Consider the following 27,820-nt stretch of genomic DNA (forward strand, 5'->3'; position numbering starts at 1 on the left):
TATATGTACATAGTTGTCTTTGAACTCCACAATAATACTATGAAGTAGGTTAAACTCTTAGCCTCCTGAGGATAGGAACTATGGATATTTTATAGTCATATTCCCCCATATTATGTTGCCTAATATATAGTGTTCATATCAGATGCTTAAAATAGATTTAGGGAGACAGGGGAAAATTATGATCTCTAATTTAATGAAAAAGCTAAAGTTTGTAGAAATTAAAAGTTAAATAGTATCAGATTCCAGACCTCTTAATTTCTAATCCAATATTCTTTCAAACAAACAATGCAGAAGTAGAGGGAAGTAGTTAGTGTTTTTAATATTCTTAAAGACAATATGCAATAATGATGATGACAGGAAGCAATATTGTCATTCAAAACAATGTGTCCTAAATTTAAACATTTTCAATGAGTAAAAAAAATTCTCAAGAAATATATTTCATTCTTAGTATCTACATGCTAAGTATGAAAGGTGAGTGGAAGATGTCAGTTAATTAAATGGTCTGGAAAGAAATACACACACACTTCCTAGGAACTACTATCTGAAATTAATTTTTTTTCTTTTTTTTTTCTTTTTTTTTTTTACTGAGGCAACTGTGGTTGAGGGACTTGCCCAAGGTCAGCGTTAAGTGTCTGAGACCAGATTTGAACTCAGGTCCCCCTGACTTCAGGGCTGGTGCTCTATCCACTGTGCCACCTGGCTGCCCCTGAACTTAATTCTTGAACTAAAACAATTTATGGAAACAGAACAGAGAGAATAAAAATCATCCCAAAACATCGAATTTGTACTTCCAGTTTAGGGAATACGGAAGATAAAGAAAATTAATTTATGGTGAAATTGGGCTAGGTATAACTAAGGTTTTTCTTCTATTTAATTCTCTATCTTCCCCATTAGCAGTCTTACTCCTTCAGAACAAACTATCAGATAGTAAGACTGCCTAAAGTAACAATGGAAAATCAGTGGAAAAAGGTGTAATTGCCTACTAACTAGACAATGGGATCACTATTTTTGATGAGTTTTCAATGACTCCAGGTAGAAAGGGGAAATGAATTAACAGTGTTTGTGTTCTTTTATTTTATCCCAAATGTCTCATTCTTCCTCTTATTTGGGGAAAATATGTACCTTGGTAGAAAAAGGAATACTCTTTGGAAGATGTTGAGTTGTGACCATATGAGGTCCTTGTCAGTGTGATCAAGCTAAAAACTGATTAAGGAAATGATGAAAATCTGATGTCTTGGAAAAATAATTTTCCCACAGAGGAATATTGGAAAAAATGTCCTATGCTTTTCATTGTGAATAGGAATAGGTAGAGAGTCACCTTCTTTTTTTTTCCTGGTCACTTACATGCACTGAAATGTTCTATTGAGGTCATCTAAGTTATGTACAGTGAGTCTGGATTAGGAAAGTGCCAAAAAATTCAGTCATCATTTGGAAGGCAAGCACTTGGGAGGGGGTTGTGGTGTTCCTCTATTTTAACAAAAAACCCTTCTTTTCGTCCCACATATGGGACTAATTGTTGTTTTTTAAAATATTTCAGCTGTCGTGTCATGTCAGGTTGTGTTAGTCATGATGACCTATGGCTATCTGGGATTTTGTGTGAGTGGAACAGAAGACTGAAAAAGCCCACCTAGACTTATGGAGATGACGAAAAGAGTAATGCACTTTAGTGTGTGACCACACAACACAATAACAACAAAAAATGTTCTACACCCTCTTTAAAAACTACTTTTTGTTCCATCTTCAGACACAGTGTTTTGAAATCAGCAGTTACTATAAACTAAGAATGGGGCTAAGACATTTAAAGTTTCCTTATTCTCTGAACACTGAATGAATGAAAGATTGTGAAATTAACATCTGTCCTTTTTATTGTTCTTTTATTTCACTTCATATTTTGCATTGTACGGTTACATGGCAACCTTAACAAATTTAGTCAACACAAACATTCTTCCCATGGAGAGTAATTTACAGTTTATAAATAACAATAAATACCTTCACACTGTGTTCCTTTAATTCTTGAGTACCCCTTAGCACATATTGGGTCTGTAAAAAAATAAATATACAAATTTGGAATATTGAACTCCAGACTCTGTGGTTATGACATAGTGTAACAAACATGAAAGAGCAACTGGAACATGAACTGGATTTTGTTCCTATGAATAAGTCTGAGATCACTTAAAAGCATTTTCTGAGATTGTATAGGCGTGGAAGATTAATAATGAAATGTGTCTCTTTGCCTCCCGCTCAATTCCCCAAGAGACCCTTAATATAACACGATAAAGTGAAGTTTAAGAGAATAAATGGCTGCAGATTTCTCAAAAGCAACTAACCTTAAAATATGAACTACACTACAGGATTATTCTAAATACATCATGAAAAATTTGGTAGATGCTGAGGAACACAGAGACTTCACAATCTTCAGAATTCCCATGGCAAGAACTTTATAAACCAAAAAACCTAAATGATGTACAAGTTTCTCAAACACAACTTTTCAAATAACAGAATTTCAGCTAACACTGGAATTTAGTGCAATTAAGGCACTTACTTCAATTTCTTTCAAAATGCTAGAATTTTTTTGACCTGTCTATAGTGTCTTTGGGAAGACTTCAAAATAATTCGTATTCTTTCTCAATTGTGTATAAAAGCTAGAATTAATGATGTGACAACATTATAAGAATAGAATAGGTAAACTACAGTCTTTGCCATTTATTTTCCTTTCTAATATCAGTATAAATCGTTACTGCCATCATAAACTTTTTATTCAACCTTATTAAGGAAGAAACCCAACATCACAACTTTTCCATTGGTAACAGGATCAATAATCTCTGTAAACTATAGATCAGAACTTAAAATAATCTCATTAACCCAGTTGACTCCTAATCAGCCGGTTATTTTTTAAGCACTTGGAACCATTTTCTTTCCTATGTGCTCAAGCTGACTGATGTAGACACATCAGGTCCACTTGCTTACCTATTTTGCTTTTATGAATTTTGATGGGACAGGAAAAAAAAGAAAACATTGTCTCTAAAAGGAATTTAGCCTTTTAGCCACTGAATAAAAGTAATAAAAGAGAATGGGGCCAAGGAGTAAAGTCATATTTGTTACCTGTTTGACACGGTGTACATGGGCTTCCCCAGGCAGCACCCAGTGAAGAACAGCATTGTGACTTCAATGTGGCTCCATTGATATTGATTTCACATCTTCCATCAACAATACTCTGCCAACATGTACCTTTAATTGTTTCTAAATAGGAAAGAGAAAGGATTCAAAACACTTTAAAACATATTACTTTGATTCATATATCAAAAATGTAGTTGAATATGCTACCTAAAAGTTACCACCACATAAAGAGTAGTTTGAAGTATAACTGACATTACCATAATGATCATAAAATCTCAGTTACTGCATAATTAGTGACTCCTTTTGTGTTGTGGCATTAAATATATTTAATACATAATGATTATTTTTTTTTAAATTTAATAGCCTTTTATTTACAGGATATATACATGGGTAACTTTACAGCATTAACAATTGCCAAACCTCTTGTTCCAATTTTTCACCTCTTACCCCCCCACCCCCTCCCTTAAATGGCAGGATGACCAGTAGATGTTAAATATATTAAAATATAACTTAGATACACAATAATACATAATGATTATAAAACTTAAACAGAAACATACCTATGCAGATAGTTTTTGTTGTATCCAAAGTACTTTCTGAAGAACATTCACAAACAAAAGAACCCAGAGTGTTCTTGCATACTCCATTAACACAAGGACTTGATTCACATTCATCAATATCTGAAACAAAAATAAATTTATATTGTGGCTAAAGCTAATTTCAGGGATGAATAAATGGCTTCATTTGTTATCTTATGTTCTCAAGAAAGAAGATTCAAAAGATTCTTTTTTCTAGGTTAGCTAAAATGTCCAAAGCAGCGAGTTTGTACATATGAGTTTGTGCATATTTAACAAAGGTTCCTAAATTTTGCTTCAATCCTTGCAGCCAGAACAAATCTTCCATTTTCTTTCATTGAGAGGTAGAACGGTAAGACCTGGCTTAGTTACATGGAACACCAAGGTGCAAATCCTTCCTCTATTGGCTATGAAACCCTAGGCAAATCTTTTAACTTTGGGGTGCTATAAGCTGCTCTTACACAATAAACCAAAGAAAAGGGGACCACTTGGTACTGGTAGATAGTTTTCTCATCTGGAGCTCTCTACAGTAATGAAATCAGAGATTCTCATCTACCTTTAATTATTTTATGTTGCTAAATGATGTGAGAATGTCAAGTCAATGTAATGATGCATTTTGAAGAGGAGGCAGTTAAACTGAGAGTAAGGGTTTATTGCTCTCAGTGATGATGAATTAACACCTCCTCCTACTGACTTAAGACATCAGGAAGTTACTGGTGGGTCACTTAATTCTGTAATTAAATGAAGGGTTTATGCCAATCCAAGGTGTTTAGTTTGAGTGACTGTGTGGAAAGAGAGAAAGGCATTCATTTGACCTGGTAAATGGGGGAAATGATAACAAAGCAAGAATGCCTCAAAGGGGATGCTCATATGTGACTCTGAGGGCAGACTGAGCTATATTTGGAGACTCCACTTGTGAAAGGAAATTCTGTTCAAAGTGAGTGAAGGAATGCTGAATTGTGTAGACTGAAGGGAGGCAAGTCCTGGCTAGAGAGGCTATGTGGATCTGGTCCTAGTGCTGATCTTCATAAAACACAAAACACTATTCCACAAAATCCATATATTTCTTTCCCAATGATGTACAAAAAATAAAATTCATGACATAACGCTACATAAAGTATAAATTATGTAAACTGCAAGACTAAAGTTCTTGTTATTTTTTTTCCTTTAGACATAAATTATATTAGTGCCATCAAAAGCCTATCCAAGCTTGTTTTTAAAAAGTTAATGTATATTTTGTGCTGGTATATCTCAGTATTTTAATTTTAGTTAAGAACCTAATTGAAAGAAACTTGCAAGATGTTTTACTGGCATATACATGAAGCCCCATTGGTCTCAGAAGAGCAAGAGGACCAGACAGGAGGCAGCCTAAATGAGTAGCCTCTGAGACTTGGACATGATGATTATGTGCCTAAGGGGAATCTATGGTTCAGTCAGGTTAGGTGATTTGCTCATTCACATAGTTTAATAAGTATTAATGTCAGGATTAGAAACAAATTTTCCCGACTTCAAATACAATTTTCTTGCCACTACATCTGACTGATTCTCCTGCTACTACACAGACCTGGAATTCAGTAAAGTTGGGCTCAAGGGTCAAGCTTGCCATGCATAAGCTTTGTGATTCTAGATAAATTGTTTAATTTTTCTGGGCCTCAGTTTTCTCATGAAAGGATCAATAAGTTGAATAAGATGATTTCTACATTTCCTTTCAACTCTAAATTCTAAGAGAATCTTGATGAAACATTTAACTAGATTCAACTAACTAAGAAAAATCTGCAGAAATTATCTAGATAAAGCAACTTTTAACACATTTACCCAGCTTGTTATTATCACTTTTTTACTCAGAGTCAGCTATCACAGAAAGAATAAGATTATTTACCTTCACAAGTTTTTAGGTCAGGTTTGTATACAAATCCCTTGGGACAGGTACAAGTGAAACTTCCAGGAGTATTTCTGCATTGCCCATTGTCACAAAGCAAGGTGTTTAATGCACATTCATTAATATCTATAATAGAGATGGAGATCAAAATTATAAAGTCCAATTTCATACAATTTCTTAAACATTTTAAGTTCTTAATTGTATGTTTAAACCAAGCAAATAAAAATACAATTTTCCCTTGAATTATTTAATTTTGCTAATACGGGTAACACATGCTAGCTTACTTAAAATTAGCTTGCTATATAGTGTACTAGACCATCAAATATATGTGATCAATCCCCCGCTTTCTTTGTCTATGGAAACACCTGGCCTTTATGGAAATAACCAACTTTCACTTTACAGTTACTGAGTTTTGCTAGGTGGCTTTCTACTATCTTCATTTTTCATCCTCCCCCACACACACACCCCTCCCTTCGTCAAATAGGAAAATTGGGTCCTTGATATTATGTTACAGCCTCAGGATAATGTGGACACTCTTAATTAAGGGCTATATAATCACAAAGGATTCAGAGAACCAGTTTTTATCTAGGATGATTCAGATAGATAATTCAAATCATTTTAGGTCAAAATCATTGCTTTGTTTGTGTTCAATTGTCCAAATCTGTAATGAACTATGAAATTTTTCATCCTAGCTATCATTAAATTTACTTGTATCCCTACTATATTAAATGTTGTTTAATGTAATCAAAATGCCCTATCTACTTGAAATAAGTGATTTATTAACTTAGCAATTCTAGTCAGTTGATTAGGTGACATTTTTAAAAGTTAATTCTCCTATAAAATAAAATTATATTTAGCTCTGTGGACTTTGTGAATAGTAGGTACTATAAACATACTGGAATAAGCTCTATGATCTTCCTTACTAAAGTTTTAGCTCATAGAATCCCATAGACCTGAACTTATAAAACTTTTAAAATATCAGAAAGTCAGGTAATAAAGTTTTGGAGTATGAGAAAATGATGTAAGAAAAATCCTAACAAAATGATTGAGACATGTAAAATACAATCTCAAAGGGTCAAAACTGCAGTTCTTAACTCTCACTGACGTCAAGAAGCATTTGGCAACTTGAATAGTGGAATTTGCTGTTAAGATAAAAAATAGCTAGTCACTGAGAGCCATGTGTGGGAAATGACTGGAGTAGACCTTTGGTTCACAACTTCTTTCCCTCTTACCACAATCAAGCCCTGACCTGATAATAATGGGTCCAATTTTTGTAGTGTTTACTAAAGCAAAACTCTCATTGAAGTAAGAATTCCCACTGGCTCCCAGACTCCCCTTTCAGCTTTCCAAGGGGTGATTTTTGGATGAAGCTGAAACATCCCTGTGTCTTTGTGCACTGCCCAAATAAATAATGATTTTTTGGTGCCTGCCAACCAAGAGAGGCCCTTCTAGAAAGATGAAATACTAAAACATGTTTCCAGTTGAGTCTGCTTTAAAAATACCACATGTATTCAAATTATGGCTGCCCCAGGATAAAGGCTGCACCCTAAAAAGTTGTTCTAAAGTTCAGAGTGAAGGGAGGGTATAGAAGTTTTATGCTTAAAATTAAATACAGTGTGTAAAAGAGAGAAAATAAAAGGCCAGAAGTGATTAGCAACAAGAGGTAAAAAGAAAAATACATAGAAGTGTAGGAATATGACTAATTCTATAGCTCACAGTTTTCATTTCAACTTCTTTTCCTTTTAGTTACTCAGTAATTAACCCGGTTAAAACCCAAGCAAAAAATGGGCTTGAACTTTCACAATAATTTTGAAAGGGTAAAAAAGGATAGAGATTTTGTGATCTCTTGTGATCAGTTTGTATGTGTATGTAAATGAATTACATAAATATGGAAAAAGGAGGGTGGGAGTTCTGATTTTCATCTAAACAACCTATCTTCTTCTCTTTATTTGAATTTTCATCTTTGGAAGTAAAGCAACACCAGCACTCATGTCTAAATAATGTTGTATAACTATTGTGAATCTGAGTCAGAATTTCCACTGAATACATTTCTTAAAGCAAAGAATTAACAAGTTGAACTAAACAGTCTTTAAAACAAACATGAGAAGGGGAAAAATCATTAAGGAAAGTGGCACAGACAATTATCAAAGAAAAAAAAATCATAGGAATTAGTTTAAAATGTCTAGTGCCTCAAACTAAAGTTTTCATCTTCATATGATTTCCTCAGTAGCCAAAGTCAAACCAGGTATCGGTAGATATCATCTAAATGACTAGAATCTATGTTTTTTTTTGTTGTAGGTAGAATCAAAAGATGTATAAAAGCTTGACTCACAGAAGAGGGCCTGAGAAAGCAAAAAGAAATAATATGGAATATAAAATATTAGGAAGGGTCCAGATGTTTAAAAAATAGTTGTGAATAGTGGTAAAAGCTTCTGGGAGCTTCTGGGAAATCGAGCAGAGGAAATGTGTGAGATCTTGAAAGAGAATGTTGTTCAACTGAAGATAGTTTAAAGATTTAACACAGGGCCCATACCGAGCATCAAAATTGTAAAACACAGTACAATAACAATAATTAAGAAGAACATGGTCAATAATTTTAGGGCAAGAAAATATTGTCAATGAAGTTTCTAATTATTTAACTTTTTCTCTTAAAATTAAATTTTAATTATGTGTAATTTACAACCATGTAAAGCAAAACAAGTGAACACAAAAGTCTGTTCAAAATATAGCAAAGCATCACCCAGAAAAGGGGTAATTTAGAGCAACTGCAATCATATCAGTGACAGGTATAATATTATAAATGGTGTATGTATATATGTGTATATATGTGGCTATATATACATGATACATATGTGTCTGTTGCCTAGAAATCAACTTCTAATATTTTCATATAATTAATGGTACAAAAAACATATGGAGAAGCTAATGCACAATAGGCATAATTCTCACAATTGAAGAGTAGCAGAATTGAAAAGGAAACAAATAAGTTAGACTAACAATATAGACTTTATTGATAATTTTACATTATATTTATTTCTATGTAAGATTTTAATTTTTGTCTTTTACCCTCAGGGACTAGCATGGTGTCTAGTAGATAATGGCAGTTTAATAAATGCTCATTTAATAATTGATCATCCTCCTAAAATGTGAGCTTCATTAAAGATTACATATTAATCTTTTCTCTCAGGACCTAATTATAGTGTTTTCCACAGAGTAGGTGCATAACAAATGATTACTGCATAAATAAATAATGTGGTTTTCAATTGTGATAAGAATATGTGAATTTTATATGTAATAGTATCAAATGTGATTTAAAATCACAGTATATTTTTCTGAATATTGAGGTTTTGGGAGAGGTAACAGGTAGAATTTCCTTTTATACAAACATGTAATGTAAACTACCCTTTCATCATAATTATTATTTTCACATCAATGACCATTCTTCATTTTAAAAAAGTAACTCTAACATGCTCTAGATAACTTACCCAAACTAATCAACTACTCTGCTACTACTCTTTTCCATGATCCTTGGCAATATTTGCTGTCCTTCCTAGATTTTCTGTTACTATTTCAAACTCTTTTAGTTTTCTCTAGTAATCATCATTCTTTGAGATTTACTAAGTAACAGAAGTAAACATAAAGGCTCCTAAGGATTATTTTCTATCTTTTTTTTTTGACAGAGGGGAGAAAGGAGGTCATATGCACATTAGTACACAAAAAACCTTACTTTTATTCCTTCCAACTCTTGGTCAAAGGATTTTACCCTTTTCCTCTATTGTCAGCTCTGACTTGACTAAAAGAATATTCATAGGAAGGATGAACATAGAATCTAATGGCTTTTATAATGACTATGAATCTATTGCCAGACTTTGAATATTTTTATTTGTGGTATTGGATCTTTCACATTACAGATATCCTTCATTTTATAGATATGTCTCAGGATGTTTTACATCAATCAGATTTCCTGTAATAAATCTTATTTTAATAATGTCTATTATAAAAATGATATTATGTTTTAAGTACTGAAAATATTTTGGATGTTATTAATGTTTTTTATAAAATATGAATGTATGCCACCCAAAATATTTAAATTACAAATAAAAATACTAAAAGTAACTTACCATAAAGTGACAATATGATTGTGTATCACCTTGTCTAAAAGTTCCCACTATAGAATTGTTAAGGCACAGCAATATAACTAAGATTTTTATCAGCTTCTTTAATTTCTATAACATTTTTACCTTTAAAAATTATCATTCTAATTTTTGTCTCTGAAATTACTGACATCTTTTCAAACATCAAAATCTGGATAATAGTTCCACTGCTTACTTTTTCCCCCCATTTCCCCTTGGCAATAATCTAAACAATCAAGGACTAAAAATCAAATCTTTTGGAATTCCAGCAAACCCAGAAAGAGCTATCCAGCAACCAAAGAATGAACAAGGCTCAGTAAATTACCAATGTGCAACTCTTCATCTAAATTAATGACTGACCACTAGTGGCTGGTGCTGCTATTACAGGACTTCTTCAAACTAAAAAGGTTATCACTTAGCCTGCAAGTGGCCTGAGTTTTACTGAAATCAACCTGAATAGTACGTACAGTAAGGTGCATACAATAAGATCACATATAGGACATTCATATTTAGTTCAGTTCATTGACGTTCTTTTTTGTGGACTGAACTTGTAACTGAAAAATTTATGAATTCTTTGAATTTAGACTTCCATTGTATGAATCTGTTTGAACTGAATGATTTTATACCTAAAACAATGTCAGTTTTCTTTGTCATACAACATTTTGATTAGATATAAATTTTAAAAAGCTTAAATAGTATAATTTTCAAGCATCTCTTAGGAAAAGAGGCATATTACTCACCAACACAGTTTTTCCCACTCGCATCCACTTCATATCCTGAATTGCATATACACTTGTATGTGCCACGTAAATTCTCACAAATTCCATTTGGGCAAATATCAGGATCCAAGGCACATTCATTTATATCTGCAAGTCATTCAAGCTTGACATCAGTATCATGCTTCACTGAAACTTAAATGAAATAACTTTAGCCCTTCTCTATCACTCTCTCTGGCTTTTAGCTTCATCACCTCTAAAATAAGGGGCCTGGATGATCTCTTGACTACCTCTCCCTAATATGTATTGTCTATTCCGTTTTAACAGAAGATCCTTGGGGATGGAGACTGTCTTACTTTTGTATTTGTTTGCTCTATATTCAACACCATGTGTGGCAGATAGTTAGCCTTTAATAAATACCTTATTCATTCATTCATCTTTAAAAGTCCTTTCAAGCCTCAAGGCTCGCTCTATCTATCTATCTACATAAGTAAGAATCAATTTACTCATCTTGGAACAACTTTTAAAACATTAGATGCTAATTTTAGTTAAACTTACTATTAAGTGAATTTGCTTCATATTGCTAGTTTTTAAAAACTCTCCTCAGCATCTTTCAGGTTATAAATATGCATTGAGATTCACTAAGCACAATTATTAGTAGACCTTCAGGACTCCCTTGATTGCTTCAGTTGTCTGGCAGGAAGGTAAACTGAGTGTTAAGACAAGAAACTTTTCCCCTTATTTCTCTTGCTTGTTATCTTTAGCCCTCTTTGTCTCCATCTACCTAGAACCTGTTGTGACATCTCCAACTCCAACAAATGATTTCAAGTAATCGTTTCCTCTTCTGGCAGTGAAATGATACCTTACATTCATTATGCAATAGATTCTGGCTCAGCAAGTGACTATACCATAAAAAGATGACTGACAACTTCCCAACCAAGAAATCCTCCAAGCATATAGTTATCCTATGTTCACCTAGCAAAGCTATAACGACAGACACAGATTTGGGCTTCACCAATAAAGAAATTGACATTTCAATTCAAGAAAGGCAATTGACATATGACCTACCTCTCTTAAATTGGGTTCCAATTCCTTTAAGACAGCTCTCTTACTAAGTACCCAAGCAACCCCCCTGGAGAACCACCTGCGATTTCCCAGGATACACTGGAAAATTTTCTGATGTTTCAAGAAGTCTTGAGGGTTGGGAATTGTAATAAATCCACAAGGGTGGCAATGACTCCTCTGAAAGCTGAGCAACATCTCTGGTACTAGTACCAAATAAACTTGGGAACTTTAAACTCACCACTGCCTCCTGAAGTCATTCCTGGCCCACTGCTGCAAAGTGCTTGATATTCCGCTGAAATAAATGAAAGGATAGTCACTCATTCTTTTGTTTCCATAATGAAAATTTTAACTTTGGCTTCACATACATGATTTTCTCCAAAGTAAAATGAAGAGATTTGAAGAAGAAGCTGATAATAAGACATTTCCCACAGGAAGATGTTCTATACCTGTGGTATCACAGTATGGGGAACTTCTAGTGAGAAAATTTAGTCTAACAAAGCAGATCTGTAACTGTTCTACAGTTGGTCTTGAGAGAAGAACCACCAAGAAGTTTCAAATTTTCAGAATTATAAAGTTAGTGTCAGATCTAGTGTTGTTAGTCATCTTTGGTTCTGTTCAAGACTCTGTGATCTCATTTGGGGTCCTCCAGATAGAGATTCTGGAGTCGTATGCCATCTCCTTCTCTAGCTCAATTTACAAATGAGGAAATGAAAGCAAACGGGGTTAAATGACTTGCCCAGTGTGATGCAACTAGTAAGTGTATGAGGCTAGTTCTGAACTAAGGAAAATTAATCTTCTTGACTCCCAGCCTAGCACTCTATCCATACCAGTACCTACGTGTACTCCAGAACTAGTACTTGCCTCCTATATTTTTCTGACTCTAAGAACAATTCTCATCCATTATACCATGCTGCCTTCTGCCCAGGGAATAACATCAACTTTTTATGACATGCTTCAGAAATGCAATTCCAATACTGAGCAAGAATTGTTTTATCTTCAAGTGTCTCCTTTGACTACTTTATTTCTTTTCTTTTTAAAAAATAATTTACTGCATTAATAGATCAGGAAAATATTGTAGACAGTATACATTCAATGTGTTCTTTGAACTTTATCTTTTGAAAATCTGTGTTTCCTTGAGAGTTTTTTGGCTTTTTAGCATGTTTAGGAAATTCCAACATTTCCAAGCAAAATAATATTTAGTTGAGGGGACCATTCAGTTGGGTACAAATAAAACCATATTTACACTTTGGGGATTCTTTTTTTTAAGTCAAGAAAGATTTCAGGATAAAGAGTCACAGTGAATTTGAAACAAGGAAAGTAATTATTACTACTGAAATGGTTGAAGAGTTATGTCTCTGAGAAATACTGAATGTAGTTATTCTAAAGGAGTTTGTAATTTATAACTGAAGAACTGTTCCTGAAAATAGATCTGCCGTGATAATGCAGAATCAAAAATCTGAAAACTAAAATAAGCTCTTCTGAGCACCATTGTCTGTGCAGCAGCAGGAACATTTCCAGGTATCTGATGCATTTAAGGAATCTTTTGTTCATTTCCATGTGGGAGACTAACATGCATCCGAAAATGCATATAGCTTTTCCATGATACATTTTAGCAAAAATATCCAGTGGTCCAGGTACCTACATGCTCTCTTCCTATTCTGTCTTGTAGCTAACTGTATACTTTTTTTACCTACAGATATTCCTGTGCAGTCATTTACTTATCTCGCTGTTAAATTTATAGAACCAGTTTTTTTTAATCAACATTTAAATTATTGTTCTATAAGAAACAATCAGCAGGATGATTTCAGAAAGGCCTGGAAAGACTTACATGAACCGATGCTAAGTGAAATGAGGAAAACCAAAAAACATTATATACAGCAACAATATCATTGTGATGATCAACTCTGAGGGACTTGGTTTTTATCAGTAATTCCAATAGACTCGTGATGAAGAGAGCCACCTGTACCCAGAAACAGGACGATGGGAACTGAATGTGGATCACAACATAGTATTTTCACCTTTTTGTTGTTTGCTTGCTCTTTTTTCTTTATTTTTTTTCTTTTTCATCTGATTTTTCTTGTGCTACATAATAAATGTGAAAATATGTTTAAAAGAATTACATATATTTAACCCATATTGGATTACTTGCTGTTTAGGGGAGGGGAGTGAAAGAAAGGAGGGAGAAAAATTTGGAACACTAGGTTTTACAAGAGTGAAAACTTTGCAAATTGTTGAAAACTATCTTTGCATGTATTTTGAAAATAAAAAACTATTATTAAATTTTTAAAAATAAATCTGTAGTCAAGTAGATTTATTGAGAAACAATAAACATAACTCTCCAGCCTTCAGTGCTCTTATGGTTTTCTTTGACTGCAAACATAACACAACTAGGCTACTTGCTGGATCAGCCACTAATTTCCTATTGTGACTTGTCCAAAGTCGACCAGCATCTATCAGATTAAGAGGTTGGACCATTTATTTGATTGCTAAGGTTCCTTCTAGCTATAATGATTCCATTTACTATAAAATACTCTGGAAGGTTTTGCATTCTTTCACAAAGTCAACCTCATAATATATGAACTTGGCATACATTTTTGGGAAATAACAATTAAAGCTGACATTTGCATACACACTTAAATAACTAACAACTTTCACTAAGTTGTAGTGAGCAAAGTATTACTACTAAATATAATTTTTAAATGATTTACAAATGTATATCAACTTATTTGTTTGCCACAAAAAATCCTGTCAGGAAGCAGTGCAAGTATTCTTATCGTTTTGCAGTGAAGAATTTGAGAAAAGTCAAGATAGTTGTTCAATCAATAAATGAGTATTAAGTGTCTACTGAACATGGACACTGTGCTAAGCACTGGAGACACAAGAAGTTGAAAAAGACAATTTCTGTCCTCAAGGAGCTTACCACCTAATGAGGGAAACAACATGCAAAAAAATTATGAAGAAGCTATATACAGGATAAATAGGAAATAATCAACAGAAGGAAAGCACAAGAAGAATTAAGAAGGGTTAGAAAAGGCTTTTTGCAAAAGATCAGTTTTAGTTGAGACTCAGAGGAAACCAAGGAAGCCAATACGTGGATAAAAGGAGAGAGGAGAGAGATCATTCCAGGCAGGAGAACAGACAGAGAAAATGCCTGGAGCTGAGAGATGGCATACTTTGGGACCTTGTTTGTAAGATCAGCATCACTGGCTCAAAGGATATGTGTGGAGGAGTAGGCATAAGAAGACTAAAAAAGGTAGGAGGAAGTCTGGATGACCAATTGTTCAAACAACAAAAAATGGGAATGGAGATTAACCAGAAATTTTGAAAATGCATCAAAGATCCTTTTCACAGAAGATAGAAATTACTATTTTTTACAAGAAGATTCAAATGATCTTTTGAATATCCACACAAATGGAGGCAAGTGAGCAAAGGTTATATATTAAAAAATGTAGGTAAGTCATTAATTACTTCATTTTGTCTTTGTTGGAATATGAGAAGCTTATCTTTTTTATTTTGCTTTTATTTTATTAGAAGTATATTTAATGTTCTAGAAAACAATTTCAAACAAAATTAAAAAGTCACACCATGAAAATCCAGTTTAAGTTAAAAAGACTTAATAGCAATCAACTGACTTAGCACTAGTTCAACTTAACTAGAAGTAACTTTATTGAAGCAAATATGTTGAGTGTTTTGGTTTCAAAGGCCCTTTTATTACATACAAAAAATAAACTTAAAAGAGCATGAAATGTCTGCAAAGCCAGTAATTCAATAACAAAGTACTTTAAATATAGTTGATTAAAAAAACAATTTAGGTGAAAACTTGTTACTATCAATAAATCAGAAAGCATTCTTGCTGCATGTAAACCACAATGTGGATTCTTGAGAATTTATGGTGATAAATTTTTCTATGTGAAATGAGAATTCAAATGTCATGCAGAAGTGCACAGTGTCAAGCAGAATAATCTAGTCAGGTGGAAAGCATCTGTCTTACTGATCGGAAAGAGAGGCTTTCTCCACAGAGGTAAAGAATTGTGTATTTTTTAAGCACAAGGTTCAAACTTTTATATTCTAGTGTGCTAGTAAGTTACATTCCTGACGTTAGAAATAAATGGTTTATACACACTATAATAGAACAAACAACAACCACAACAAAACACACACACACATACACACACACACACACACACTTCTGCATTCCATGAGATTAAAGAAAAGGAGAGGACTTCTAGAATTTTGAAATAATATAAAACATTCAGGTGCCAAATGAGAAATGTAGCAGCAATAATATCAATAAAAGACAGGCAATGGGAGTTGAGAAATATTTCTCCTTCATCCTCTCACATCAGCATCAGATTAAAATATTTGTGGAATAGCGTAGGCAATAAAACAGGAAACAGTCAACCTTGTAGCTCTGGGAAAAATGCACTTTTGCTCTCTGCTTCCTAACTTAGCTTATTCTTGGTGTAAAGGCAAGCAAGCGAGTGTCACAGTTGTTTTCCATATGGCCAGAGCTGGTATTAGATTATCTGGAATTAGGTCATACTCCTATTCTGTGTACAGAATGATGCATGCTCCTGAAGCACTACTATAGGACAGCAATGGGAAAAGGCCATAGAATTATATTTGTGTGGCCCTTAATAGTCATAGAACCCAGGGAGCAACAAGGAGATTTGCTAATGAAATGAACAATTAAAGCTGCTTATTTGCAGACTAGAGAGTTTAGAATCCTTTCTAAACAAGTTTAGGCTGCTGAGTAGAAAAGTCTTCATTTACAGTTTGCACGTGTCTCATTTCCGGAGAGGAAAGATACATTTTTAGCTCTCAGATGGTTAGCTTCAAACTAGATTAAATGATAGAGGAAAAACTCTTTCCTTTTGGATATATTCAGTTCCCACAGCAATACATCTTCTTTTGAGAAATTCTTTTCTTCCCTGAAATGAAGGATGTCCTACATTTTATCCTTCATGAATTGGCATTTTCAGCAACCAAATAGGTGGGCAGACCAGCCTAGATGAAACAGTTTCCACATGTGAAACTCTTCTGTTTAAATTCATTCAAATATAAAACAGAAGTCAGTGGCAGTGGGCCCTAAATTTAGAAAACATTTTAACTCTATAATGCAGTGAGTCATGAAATATTCTGCTCAAATAACAATCTAATATTACTTCTCTTAAATTCCTGTGCTAAACAGCTTTTCAGAGAAGCAACATAATGTAATAAAAAAGTACAATGCTGAGAGTTAGGAGGAATAGGTTGCAGTTCTCCTGTCACTAATTTGTAGTATAATTGACACTCAACTTTTCTGTGCTTTTGTTTCCTTCTCTGTAAACTTTTAATATAATACTCATTCTACTCATCTCACAGGGTCATTATAAGGATAAAATGACATAAATCTGAGAGTAATTTGTATCATCACTCAAGGCATGAAACAAAAGATGTTACATAAGGTCATCAATTATAGAAAATCTGTCTTTCTTTGAATGTTTATTCTTACCTTTAAAATATTCTATCCACTAGACCCCACATATTAATTTCCAAACATCTAATAGGTGAATAACTTTATAAGAGCAAGGAAGGTTTTTTCAATATGACAAGATTTTGAAAATCTCCAAAGTCACAACTAATTTTTTCTAAGTCAAAAAACTACATGGGTCCAACTAAGACAAAACACACACACACACACACACACACACACACACACACACACACACTTTCTGCATACAAGAGATACTTATGATTAAACTACCTTTCCAATACTAAAAATATGCTATTTCCCTTAGTCTTGAGAATAAAAATATATCAAGTTTGAACTAAAAAGGCCTGTTCATATCACTTAGTACAACCTGTCTATAGATGAGAAAACTGTAATTGCTGTTTTAGATAAGAATTTAATTTTGTAAACAAGTTTCAACTTTTCAGAAGGAAGGGTAAAATTCCTAGAGAAATTAAAAAAACAAAAACAAATGACCATTAGTCAGTGCTTGGGCCAGACCTAGAACAGTCTCATTTCTAGGTCAGTGTTAATTCTATATTATGATAACTCCTACAATACTGTGCATATTCTATGCCATATAAGCTGCTATATGAAAAGCATTATTAACCCAGTTTAAATAAACAGCACAGGACAAAATTTCTGATCACATAAAATGTGATGAAATAGGCATTTAAAAAATATTTTAGATAGTTTAAAATAATTATCTCCTTTCATATTACACAAAATCCTGGTTTCATCACAGGGTCAAGATAGGATGCTTCTGCAAACTAGAAATGCTGAAAATATGAATTACAAAATCAGGCTGCTTAAAGATACAAAACCCTGTAAAGAACATGAGCAGAGTTGATTTGGAGTGTGAGGGGTATTCTGTAGAAATATGTAAAATTTCAAATAAATTTCAAGGGGACATAAAGGAGAGACTTGGCTAGGTAAGAACTTGTGCCAAGTTCCTCGAAATGCATGAAAGTCATTAGAGAATACCGCCATGTCTTCCTCTTTTAGTATTACAACAACTGCTTAATATTCCATACCTGAATTCTGTGCAGGGCAAGGCTGGCAAGGCTCCCCAAAGGCATATTCGGTGCTGGCACAGCAGCATTCAGACTTAGTAACTGCTCCAAACAGAGGTTTGACACACTGTCCTCTCTTGTATCCACCATAACATGTACTCCGCATGTGAGTATCTATAACAGGAAAAAAAAGATCACATCATCTTACTGAATCTTCAAGTTGTGGAAACACCCTTGGGTGTCTTCAACCCTTGTTGAAGCCCATTCAAAAGCTTCAAAGCTGGTCCTGAACTCCGCCTATTTACTCAACGTTCTGATTTACATTGATATATAGCATTTCTGTCATAAGGGCTTTGAGGTCCGTTTAAAAAACTCACCTCCAAATAGTGGAAACCTAAGTAGATGCTGTCAACTTTCCTGGGTTACTATAGGTGAGAAATTATTTCCATAACAGCCAAGCTCATGGAATGGGAATGAAGCATTTTAGAAAGCTAATTGATTCTCCAAATAAACCTGAGACTTGGGGAATGTTTGGGTTAGGAGTTTTTCTTTCAAAGAGGAGGACGTTTATTTTGCATCTAATGACTTCTCCCTTTGACCTTCCCAAGCATCATCCTATTGCAGGAGCAGGAAGATGGCCAGCAGAATGGGGGAGAAAGTAGATTCTTACTAAGCCTGATCTTTTTCCAATTCAAAGACATTCTAAGGAACATCCAGTTAAAAAAACAAACAAACAATAAAACTCAAAATAGTACCCAAAGTTTTTGTTGTTGTTGTTTTGTTTTTACAAAGTTTTTCTTTAAGAAAAGTCACATAATATGACTAGAAGATTTTAAAATAAGCTGCTTCATTTTTCAATATTTTTTCTTTAAGCTCTTTTGAGTAAGGAAAGTTGAAAATTTTCTGTTCAATTAGTTTCTTTTTGGAGAAGATAATGCAAGTAACTTGACCCATTTAAAATAGATATAATTTAAAAAATTTGTCCCACTAAATGTGTCCTGTTCTAAACCAGCTATTCTGCAAAAAAAAAAAATAATGCCCTCCTTTTATGCTTAAATTTAGAAGTGCTTCATCATGTTACACTTATATCTTATAATGAAAGGTAATGCACTACTTAATCAAAAAAGAAAATTGTTTTTGTTCTTATTAATAAAATGTTTCAATGTCATCAGGACAAGAGAGTGAGATAGACATTTTACTTTTTCATGGTTCAAAGGTCTTAATGCCCACAAACAGATCAAAAAGATTCATTTCTCAAAGTCCTTTCTCTTTGGGAATGCTTTTACAGCTACATGAAACTCCAGATTATCATGAATTATATTAACTAGTTTTTGGATTCTTCATATTTCTTGTCTCCCATTCTCTACCTTTTGGCTACCCAGATGTTCATTAAAACAGTCACCAAAAGAAAAGGAAAATAGAGAGATGACAACCAAATTTCAAGAAGAAAATAAACAAGGAGGATGGTGGAAACTGAAACTAATGATTAAAATAATGTATTGTAAATTCCCTGAAGTGATTATTTATCCTAGATATGTTTCTCCATTCATTAATCTAATGTCATATTTTTATTTTTGTATGGAAAAAATCTGGCCCCTGAAGGTTTATTGCTCCTTACTCATTAGAACGTAGCTATCATTTTGTTCTATTTTTTGGCATAGAGTTTATTTGATGCTGTCATTCTCATAACCAGTTTATCTTACCAACACACACTCGTCCATCTAGCCCCACTGCCAGTCCAGGGAAGCATTCACATCGATAGGATCCATCTGTATTCACACAGCGTCCATTCATGCAGATTCCAGGTGTTTCACATTCATTAATATCTAGAAGGATAAATATCACATTAAAAACGTGTTAGAAATTAAGACATGTTTTAGTTCACTGCTAGAGTATCAATTTGTATCTACATGTTTTAACTTTTGGGGAAAGGCAAAGAAGAAAGAGAAAGAAAGCAACAAGTTTTTTTAAAAGTATACTTTCATCTTCTTTCCAGGAAAAAAATAGACAGGGAAGAATCAATTATTTAAATTTTTTTTCTTTCACAATAAGCTATCTAAAAATTCTTTCACAAGATTAGGTTAACCCAAAATAAGCATCACAGAGGCAACTGCATAATTGGAGGAAGGAGGAAAGGGACTCCTTAGACAAAGGACCTTGTATAATGCTTCGCAAGGCAATTCCTACAGCATTGCTACTCATTTTGTAATGTAAGAAGTCAGGCTCAATAGCAAATTACATCTTTGACCTGGTCAGGAAGCTTCCTCTTCTGGCATTCAATTCCTGGGATGATGCCCATCCCCAAACCACCCACGCTTCACGACTCTGGGACAATTTGCATGACATTTCTGGTTTTATAAGACTTGTTTTAAAGTGCATCCCATTAATGTTTTACTGGAAAACTGAAGAACTGGCTCAGAAAAATAAATATGGAAAAATTAGATGACCATTCTTGGCCAACCACAGCACTAAGTACTATAGGACTCAACAGAGGAGGACATTTCTTAAACAAGGAAAGTATTTTAGAGTATACTACACATGTATCCAGGGCTAGTAAAATATTTTATGGGACATATCCTAATAGGAGTGGGCATTTATTATTGACAAGAGGAACATACTTTTTCTTCCTTCAGAAGGCAGATTTATTCTAAAGTATATTTGAAACAAACATAATATGTATAAGCAAATCACTTTATAACAACTTTCAGTGTATACAACAGCCAATGTGTATGACTATTTCCTCTTTTCTGACCTTAAAAAGGCAAAGTGAGTGAAATACCTCTCTGTTTTACTTAGATTATACAATTTAGCACAAATCATTTCCAAATGGTCCAAGAGTTCATGTTCAAATTGTGTTTTAAAACAAGAGTTATATTTAAGCTTATGAACTCAGCTTGGTTTTGTTCTCCCTGTCTTTTTTGTTGTTGTTCAATATAAGATGTGCTATGAAACAGGATCAACAAGGCTCTAACAGGAAGTATCTGAAAGCTTTTTAAATAGACACATAGAATGTAGACACGGGCACTTAGCTCTGTCTTAAGAGGCTGACTTCCTATTATGGCTGGTTAATTGCAGGAATGACATTAGTTTTTTTTTTTATATATATACAATTCTACATATCCCAATCAAAGCTAAAATTCTCAGAGCATTGTTTGAAAACATAGTCCAAGGCCTTGAGTAGGAAATTTAGTGAATCTGGGAATAAAGCTAAGGACACTCTTGTGTGTATTTCTTCATTAGTGCCATGTGGATGGGGCCTTTTATAGTCACATGTTCAAAAAAGATGACAGAGGTAATAATAGGGATCACAATGCCTCTGGTCACCAAACTAAAATCTTGGAAAGATACCACTAAACTTATATGTTTCATAGGTGAAGAGGAAAAACTTATTTATTTATGTAGGATGTCAGTACTAATATCCTTGCATAGGGGGCAAGAACAAGATTGCCTAAGAGGTCACATCTGGTTTCTTCAATATCATCTGCAAACCATATTTATTTCTAAATGGCAAAGTCCCAGAACAATGGTAATCTATAGGAAAGTTGTAGGCCAGTATAGTAGAAAGAATATGATAGCATACAAAGCCAAAGGGGCCTAACATTCACAATACTGACACATCTTTCTTGTTATCAATTTGTTTGGAATTCTTCCCTGACAATTCCAACCACAGTAATCTCCTATTCCTCTGAAAGCACTTGTATGCAGTCTGAATCATACAATTTGGTACTTTTTTTAAATACTGTTTTGTATTACATACCTTTTCATTTTCCCAGTTTAAACTCCTTGAGAACAAGGACTGTTTACTACTTCCTTTATGTGTGCCACAGTACTTAGAGCATATTTAGAATATAGAGTATCCTGAGGTAGGCATAAAGTTGGCCCTAAATATTTTTGATTGATTAAATAAATGGAAATACACAGGAGAAGCATTTCCCATTGTCAAAACAAAACATTCATTTTCTTTTGCCTTTTCTTGTTTCTACCATTGTAAGAAACTGATATTAGGATCATATAGGATCCCATATAATAACCTAACCAAGGGACCGAAGTTCTTTTAGGTTTAGGGGGAGGTCCATATGTTTATTAAAGACTTTACACATATATAAGGAGATCTCTTTCTTCAAAATACCTTAACCAAAGCTGTCCTAGAGCGCTCAGAGAATAGATGTCATGTGACTTTATCCTGCTTTCTCAATCTTGGAGAGTTCAGATATTCTACACCTCTCTGTCTGAGACTGAAAGCCAAAAGGTTTTGAATATAGCATTTTAACAGATCTCCTGGACCTGTTCTAGGTATGAACTCCTATGCCAGGTCTGGTTCCATCCCAGACTTTGGACCTGGGTCCAGCAATCCATTCATCCATGGCTACAGAATACAAGAGACTCTAAGCAAAAAATTCTGACGCCAGTGATTCTTTTCAAGATTTTAAAATCCAAATCATTTTTACTTCTTTTCAGAAACAAAATGGAAACCTGATCAAACATTAAGTTTCTTATTTTCAAGAGTACAATTTTTTAAAAAATCTCAGTACTGCCTTAATCCCCAGAGCAATGAGGTTACTAAAAGTTACCAAACTGCACAAATATGGCATCTTGGTTTGTATTTTGTTTATTTCTTTTGTTGAATGTTATTTTCTTTAACATTTATGGATTCTGAAAAAGTCCCTATTCTTTATGGAACATGGAAGAAATTATGAAAACTTGACAAACTACAAATAAAAATTTTCATATTCTCTCCAAGTGGCAAAAAGTGACAAATAAAATGCTACAGTAGTTCAAATGCAATTATCTTCCAAATGTGAAGATAAGGCACAACTCTATATGTTCAGGAAGATGTCCAAATATCTACCAACACAATGAAACTAATATCCACTAAATATTCTGATCCATTTTTTAAAGAAATGTTCAAGAGATCCTCTGGGAAGACTACCCTCGAGTTATCTTGACAGTTTCTCTGGGTGACTAGGTTTTAGGTACCATCCTAGTTAATCTTACTAAGCCAAGGAAAATTACATCAAATATTTGGACGAAATAGAGGGCAGAAAGGGGAAAAGTCAGTCAGAATTCTAACACTTTGTATAGGCTAGTCACTGGCAATACAAAGTTAAACAAAAATAATCCCTGTTTTCACAAAGGACTCTTTTTGATGGAGGAAACAATGTATAAATAGTTAAATACATTCAAGATATACATAGAACAGACAAGAAGGTACTCACAGAGGAGAAAGCACTAGGAAAGATCACCTACTGAAGATGAAATTTAAGGTGAACCATGAAGCAAGCAAAGAAAACTAAAAGGTGGAGATAAGGTGAGAGAGTGTTTCAGGCAGAGGGTTCAATCAGTGGCAGGCACAGAAATGGGAAGGTGAGGAGTCATGTGCAAAGAATAGCAAGAAGGCCAGTATTAGTGAAGTATATGAAGAGAAACAAAGTTATAGAAGAATGAAAAGGTAAAAGAGTTCAGGTTGTGAAGAATTATGAAGGTCATTCCTCTAAGTAATATAAGATTTCTCCTTGAAAAAAGAAAGAAAAAATTTGTTAAAATTTGTACAGTCTAAATTGTACAACACAAACCTTTGCAGTAACGGCCATCTGATGCCAGCTGGAAGCCAGGTTTACAAATGCACTTAAAACTGCCATCTTCATTGATGCACATTCCATTGAGGCACATGTTCCTTATGCTGCATTCATCCATATCTAGGGAGAAAGAGCCAATCAGTCATGCATCAACCAACAATATTCAGTGTTTCCTGTGTGCTGTGAACAGTGCTAGGCACTAGGGACATAATACAAGAACAAAGAATGAAACAATCTCATTCACAAAAAGCTTAAACTCTAATAGGAAGGACAATATATACACATAAATCTACAGGATAAATAAGAAATTGTTAAATACAAAATAAGGGAAGCACTAGTGGTTGGGGGCAAGCAAAAATAGGCTTCGTGAAGAAAATGGTGTTTGAGTTGCAGCTTAAAGAAAGAAATTCTGTGAGGTAGATAATATGAGGAATGAGTTCCTTCCAGGCATGGGGGATAGCCGTTACAAAAGTATGGAGATAGGAGATTAAATATTGTATATGAGGAACATAGAGAACAACAGTTTGGCTAGACTGCAAAGTGTGAGAAGAGAAGCAATGCCCAATGAGCCTTAAAAAACAGGTTGGGACCAGAAAGTGAGGACTTTAAAGAATCCCTGCAGCTGACTTAGGAATGACAAAGCTTGGTCTTACTTAAAGGAATGCCACTTCAATAACAGTGTGTAAGACAGACCAAAGTAAAGAGAGAGACTTGAGGCAGGAAGTCTAATCAGGCAAAAATGAGTAGAGAGACCATTCTCCTGAGTATATAGAGTGAAGGGTTATGATATAAGAAATATTATGGCTTACTTTTGTCTATATATATGTGTATATCTAGATATACACATACAATGTGCATACAATATATACATATTTCATATGATCAGAAGAGTGGGTACTTAAAAAAATCCACTGAGAATAACAACACTGTTTTTTTTACTATAGTAAACTAGAGTTAATTTAAATGAAACACATCTCATGCTTAGTGTGTGCCCAAACACCATCAGGCTAAACTGATTTGTGTAATATGAAAAATTTTGACCAAAAAAGATAATAAAACAGATTTTGGGAATATTGCTTGATGAAAACTAAAAAGTATTTTCCCAGACTGGCATGTACACTAATTTCACAGGTTCATATTATTGCTAATACATGAAACTGAGTAAAAAAAAGGAGGAATAATTAGAACTAAGACTAATGGAATTCCAAATATATCCAGACTTAATCTTGGTTCTGAAATGCCTGTAAATCAAAAAGCAGCTTGTAGTTTGAGGTAATACCAAAAAGAAGTAGGAAAGAATGGATTTCCAAAATGCCTGCCTCTGGACCAATAATTAAAACGAATGCCAGCTAACCCCTAAGATCCCCAGATCATCATGACATGTCTTTAAATGTATAAATATGATATTTCATTTAATATTGCAGCTGTCTTAGATGGCATTTGCACTCTAGACATGTGTGTTTTCTTTTCACTTACAGCCTAAATCAGACAAAAATAATTTATGATTTTTAAAGAAGAAAAAAAACCATGAATCTATCCCAACTAGGAATTTTGGCATTAAGTCTCTAAGCTGAATCACTGAGATAATATTCTGCCAAAAATGTTTCTAAGAACAGTCTTGAAATTCTTTTAATGTATGAATAGATTCTTGGGATCTTTCCCAAAGACCTTGGGAAACATGATAAAGAACATTCTTCATTTTTTGCTAAAGGCCTATGAAGTAGAAACTCATCAATTGTGTTCACTTTTTCTGGTCAGGCAAAAAGTGGAAAAATATAATAGCTAGACAGTATAACGCGATGAAAGAGGCAAAATTTACAATAAGAGCACTGGTTCGGTAGACCAATGGTGTCAAAATCAAATAGAAACAGGAGCCACTAAACCATACATTAGGATCCCTTCAAGCTTCACAATGAGTTAGTTTTCAAATGTAATATTACCTATGCTTTATTGTATTTTGTAAATTTTGCCAAATATTTTTCAATTATATTATAATCTGATTCAAGCTACACCCGAGTGTTTTGGGCTATGTGTAGTCCAAAGAATATATGCCTGATCCCTCTGGACTATAAAACATGAAATGTGTAACTCAAAATTTATAACTGCCCATGAAACAAATAAAAATTTATTAATTACGAGGTGATGATTATTAAAAGGTCCCATTTATATATTGCTTCACAAATTACAAAATACTTTCTTCGGAGCCACCTAAGAGGTAGATAGTGCAAATATTATTATAACTATTCCTATTTTTCAGATGAGGAAACTGAGGCTCCGAAAGGTTAAATAAATTGCTCAGTCACATAACTAGTTAGCATTAGAGCTGGGACTTGAACCTTAGTCATTTAAGTTTAAGTTAAAACCCTTTTTGCTATCTCTGTTTTTATTTCTGGACAGAGAGCCCAAATCATAAATAACCAAACTACATACAGTTAAAGGTATCCCTCACTTAAAAAATGCAACTTTAAAATTTCCCAATGTATAAAAAAGATAACCTGAGAAATATTTATTTGCATGAAAAAAGGATTCCTTATAGAACTCCTTGGTGCATTTAAATTATTTGTTATATAAATCTAAATTATATAATTTTTTTTTGGTTGAGGCAATTGGGGTTAAGTGACTTGACTAGGGTCACACAGTTAGGAAGTGCTAAGTGTCTGAGACCAGATCTGAACTCAGGTCCTCCTGACTTCAGGGCTGGTGCTATAACCACTGCACCACCTAGCTGCCACAACTACATACAATTCTTAAAAATACATTCCACTGTATAAAATGAGACTGTCTCCTAGATTAAGATAAATAAAAAGGCTTTTTAGCATTTTGGCTTTTGACAAAATATTCTATTTGGTTTCATTAAATTGACAAAGATCTTGAAGTGGAAGTTTTATTACAAAAGAAAGGGAATAATATAAAAAAAAATTTGTACCTTCACAATTTTTCCCATCACTTGCTACATGGAAACCAGCGTTACACACACAATGGAAACTGCCTTCTGTGTTTATACAACGTCCATTATTGCAGATCCGGCCATTCTGTAAACATTCGTCAATATCTAAAAGCAAAGGAAAAAAAAACACAATGAAAATGGATTATTTTTTTTAAAAAAGAAGGTCTATTTTCATTTTTCTCCAACTATCCTCACCTTACTTTTTGATCTCAAGAGTTAATTCCTTCCTTTCCTATATGTATTTTAGTGGCACAATGGACCACAGATAATTTAATATTTAATGGAATTTTTAAAACTCAAAAAATTACATTTCCTTTTGATTTGTGTAAACAAAATGGATTTAAAAATCAATTACTTTTCAAAATTAGTTTCTTTAGAGGTCTATACATTATTAAGATTCTGGATTTTGGTTAGTAACTGTCATATTATTAAAAGAGGGAAGTCCTATAATTGGACATATCAATCACAATAAAACAAGTCATAATGAGAATGATCATACTAACTTTTATTCCTCATTTAATGCAAATGAATTATATTGTTTGAAAATAAATCATGATTTGAAAAACTCTCTGCATGCAATTGTATTGCTTTCATATTGGGTTGTTTTGAATTGTTTTTTTCCTCATCACTTTGTGAAATACTCATGCCAAGGCCGCATTTTTCTCCTTTTTGTCTTTTGTTATAGCAAGTTAAACTGTAGTGGCTGGGGATAGAATCACTTCAAGTACCCACAATTTGATTACAGTAAATTCTTATTTTGCTTCAAAAGTTCCTGATCAACTAAATGAAGGTAGCATGACAGACCAGGTATTCTCACGTTTTCTCAGCTTTTCAGATTAGAATTCTAGAAACTATGAAAGCACATGAGTATCAGATGGAAAGAGCCAAAATCCACTGTCAATTGGTTATATAATCTTTTCCAAGGCCCATCTGCTACAGAATAAAGCTTTCCCAAAAGATGTGGAACAGGGGATGGTGTAGGAGGTAGGTGGAAAAGATAATCTGTGTGTGTGTGTGTGTGTGTGTGTGTGTGTGTTTATATATATGCACTTCAAATATTAAAATGTGGATACATAAACATATATGCATATGTATTTGTGTTTGCATATACACAAATATGTATCGCTACGAATGGACATGTATAGATATGTATATATATGTATATGTGTTACACTGTGTATTATTTTTGCATATATATCATATTTGAAGCAGTTAAGATAAAAGATATACTAAATAAGTCCTATAAAAATTATGTATCTTCTCAACCTTTTTATATTTCTAGTTATCAATTTAGTTTTTATTTTTAGG

The 27,820-nt window shown here is 33.6% G+C and overlaps 1 protein-coding gene across 2 annotated transcripts in view; it reads right to left on the reverse strand.

Annotated features, from left to right (window-relative positions):
• FBN1 (fibrillin 1) overlaps positions 1-27,820 on the reverse strand; it is a 268,419-nt gene that overhangs the window by 84,321 nt on the left and 156,278 nt on the right. For both annotated transcript variants that reach the window (XM_031955152.1, XM_031955151.1), the window contains exons 13-22: positions 26,492-26,617; positions 23,563-23,685; positions 19,693-19,815; positions 18,011-18,163; positions 11,724-11,777; positions 10,445-10,570; positions 5,572-5,697; positions 3,678-3,797; positions 3,103-3,240; positions 1,990-2,040 (exon numbers count right to left, since the gene is read on the reverse strand). In XM_031955152.1, the coding sequence (XP_031811012.1) occupies positions 1,990-2,040; positions 3,103-3,240; positions 3,678-3,797; positions 5,572-5,697; positions 10,445-10,570; positions 11,724-11,777; positions 18,011-18,163; positions 19,693-19,815; positions 23,563-23,685; positions 26,492-26,617 (1,140 nt within the window). The remainder of the gene's footprint in view (positions 1-1,989; positions 2,041-3,102; positions 3,241-3,677; positions 3,798-5,571; positions 5,698-10,444; positions 10,571-11,723; positions 11,778-18,010; positions 18,164-19,692; positions 19,816-23,562; positions 23,686-26,491; positions 26,618-27,820) is intronic.

Source organism: Sarcophilus harrisii, chromosome 2 (genome assembly GCF_902635505.1).
Source record: "Sarcophilus harrisii chromosome 2, mSarHar1.11, whole genome shotgun sequence".
Lineage (NCBI taxonomy): Eukaryota > Metazoa > Chordata > Mammalia > Dasyuromorphia > Dasyuridae > Sarcophilus > Sarcophilus harrisii.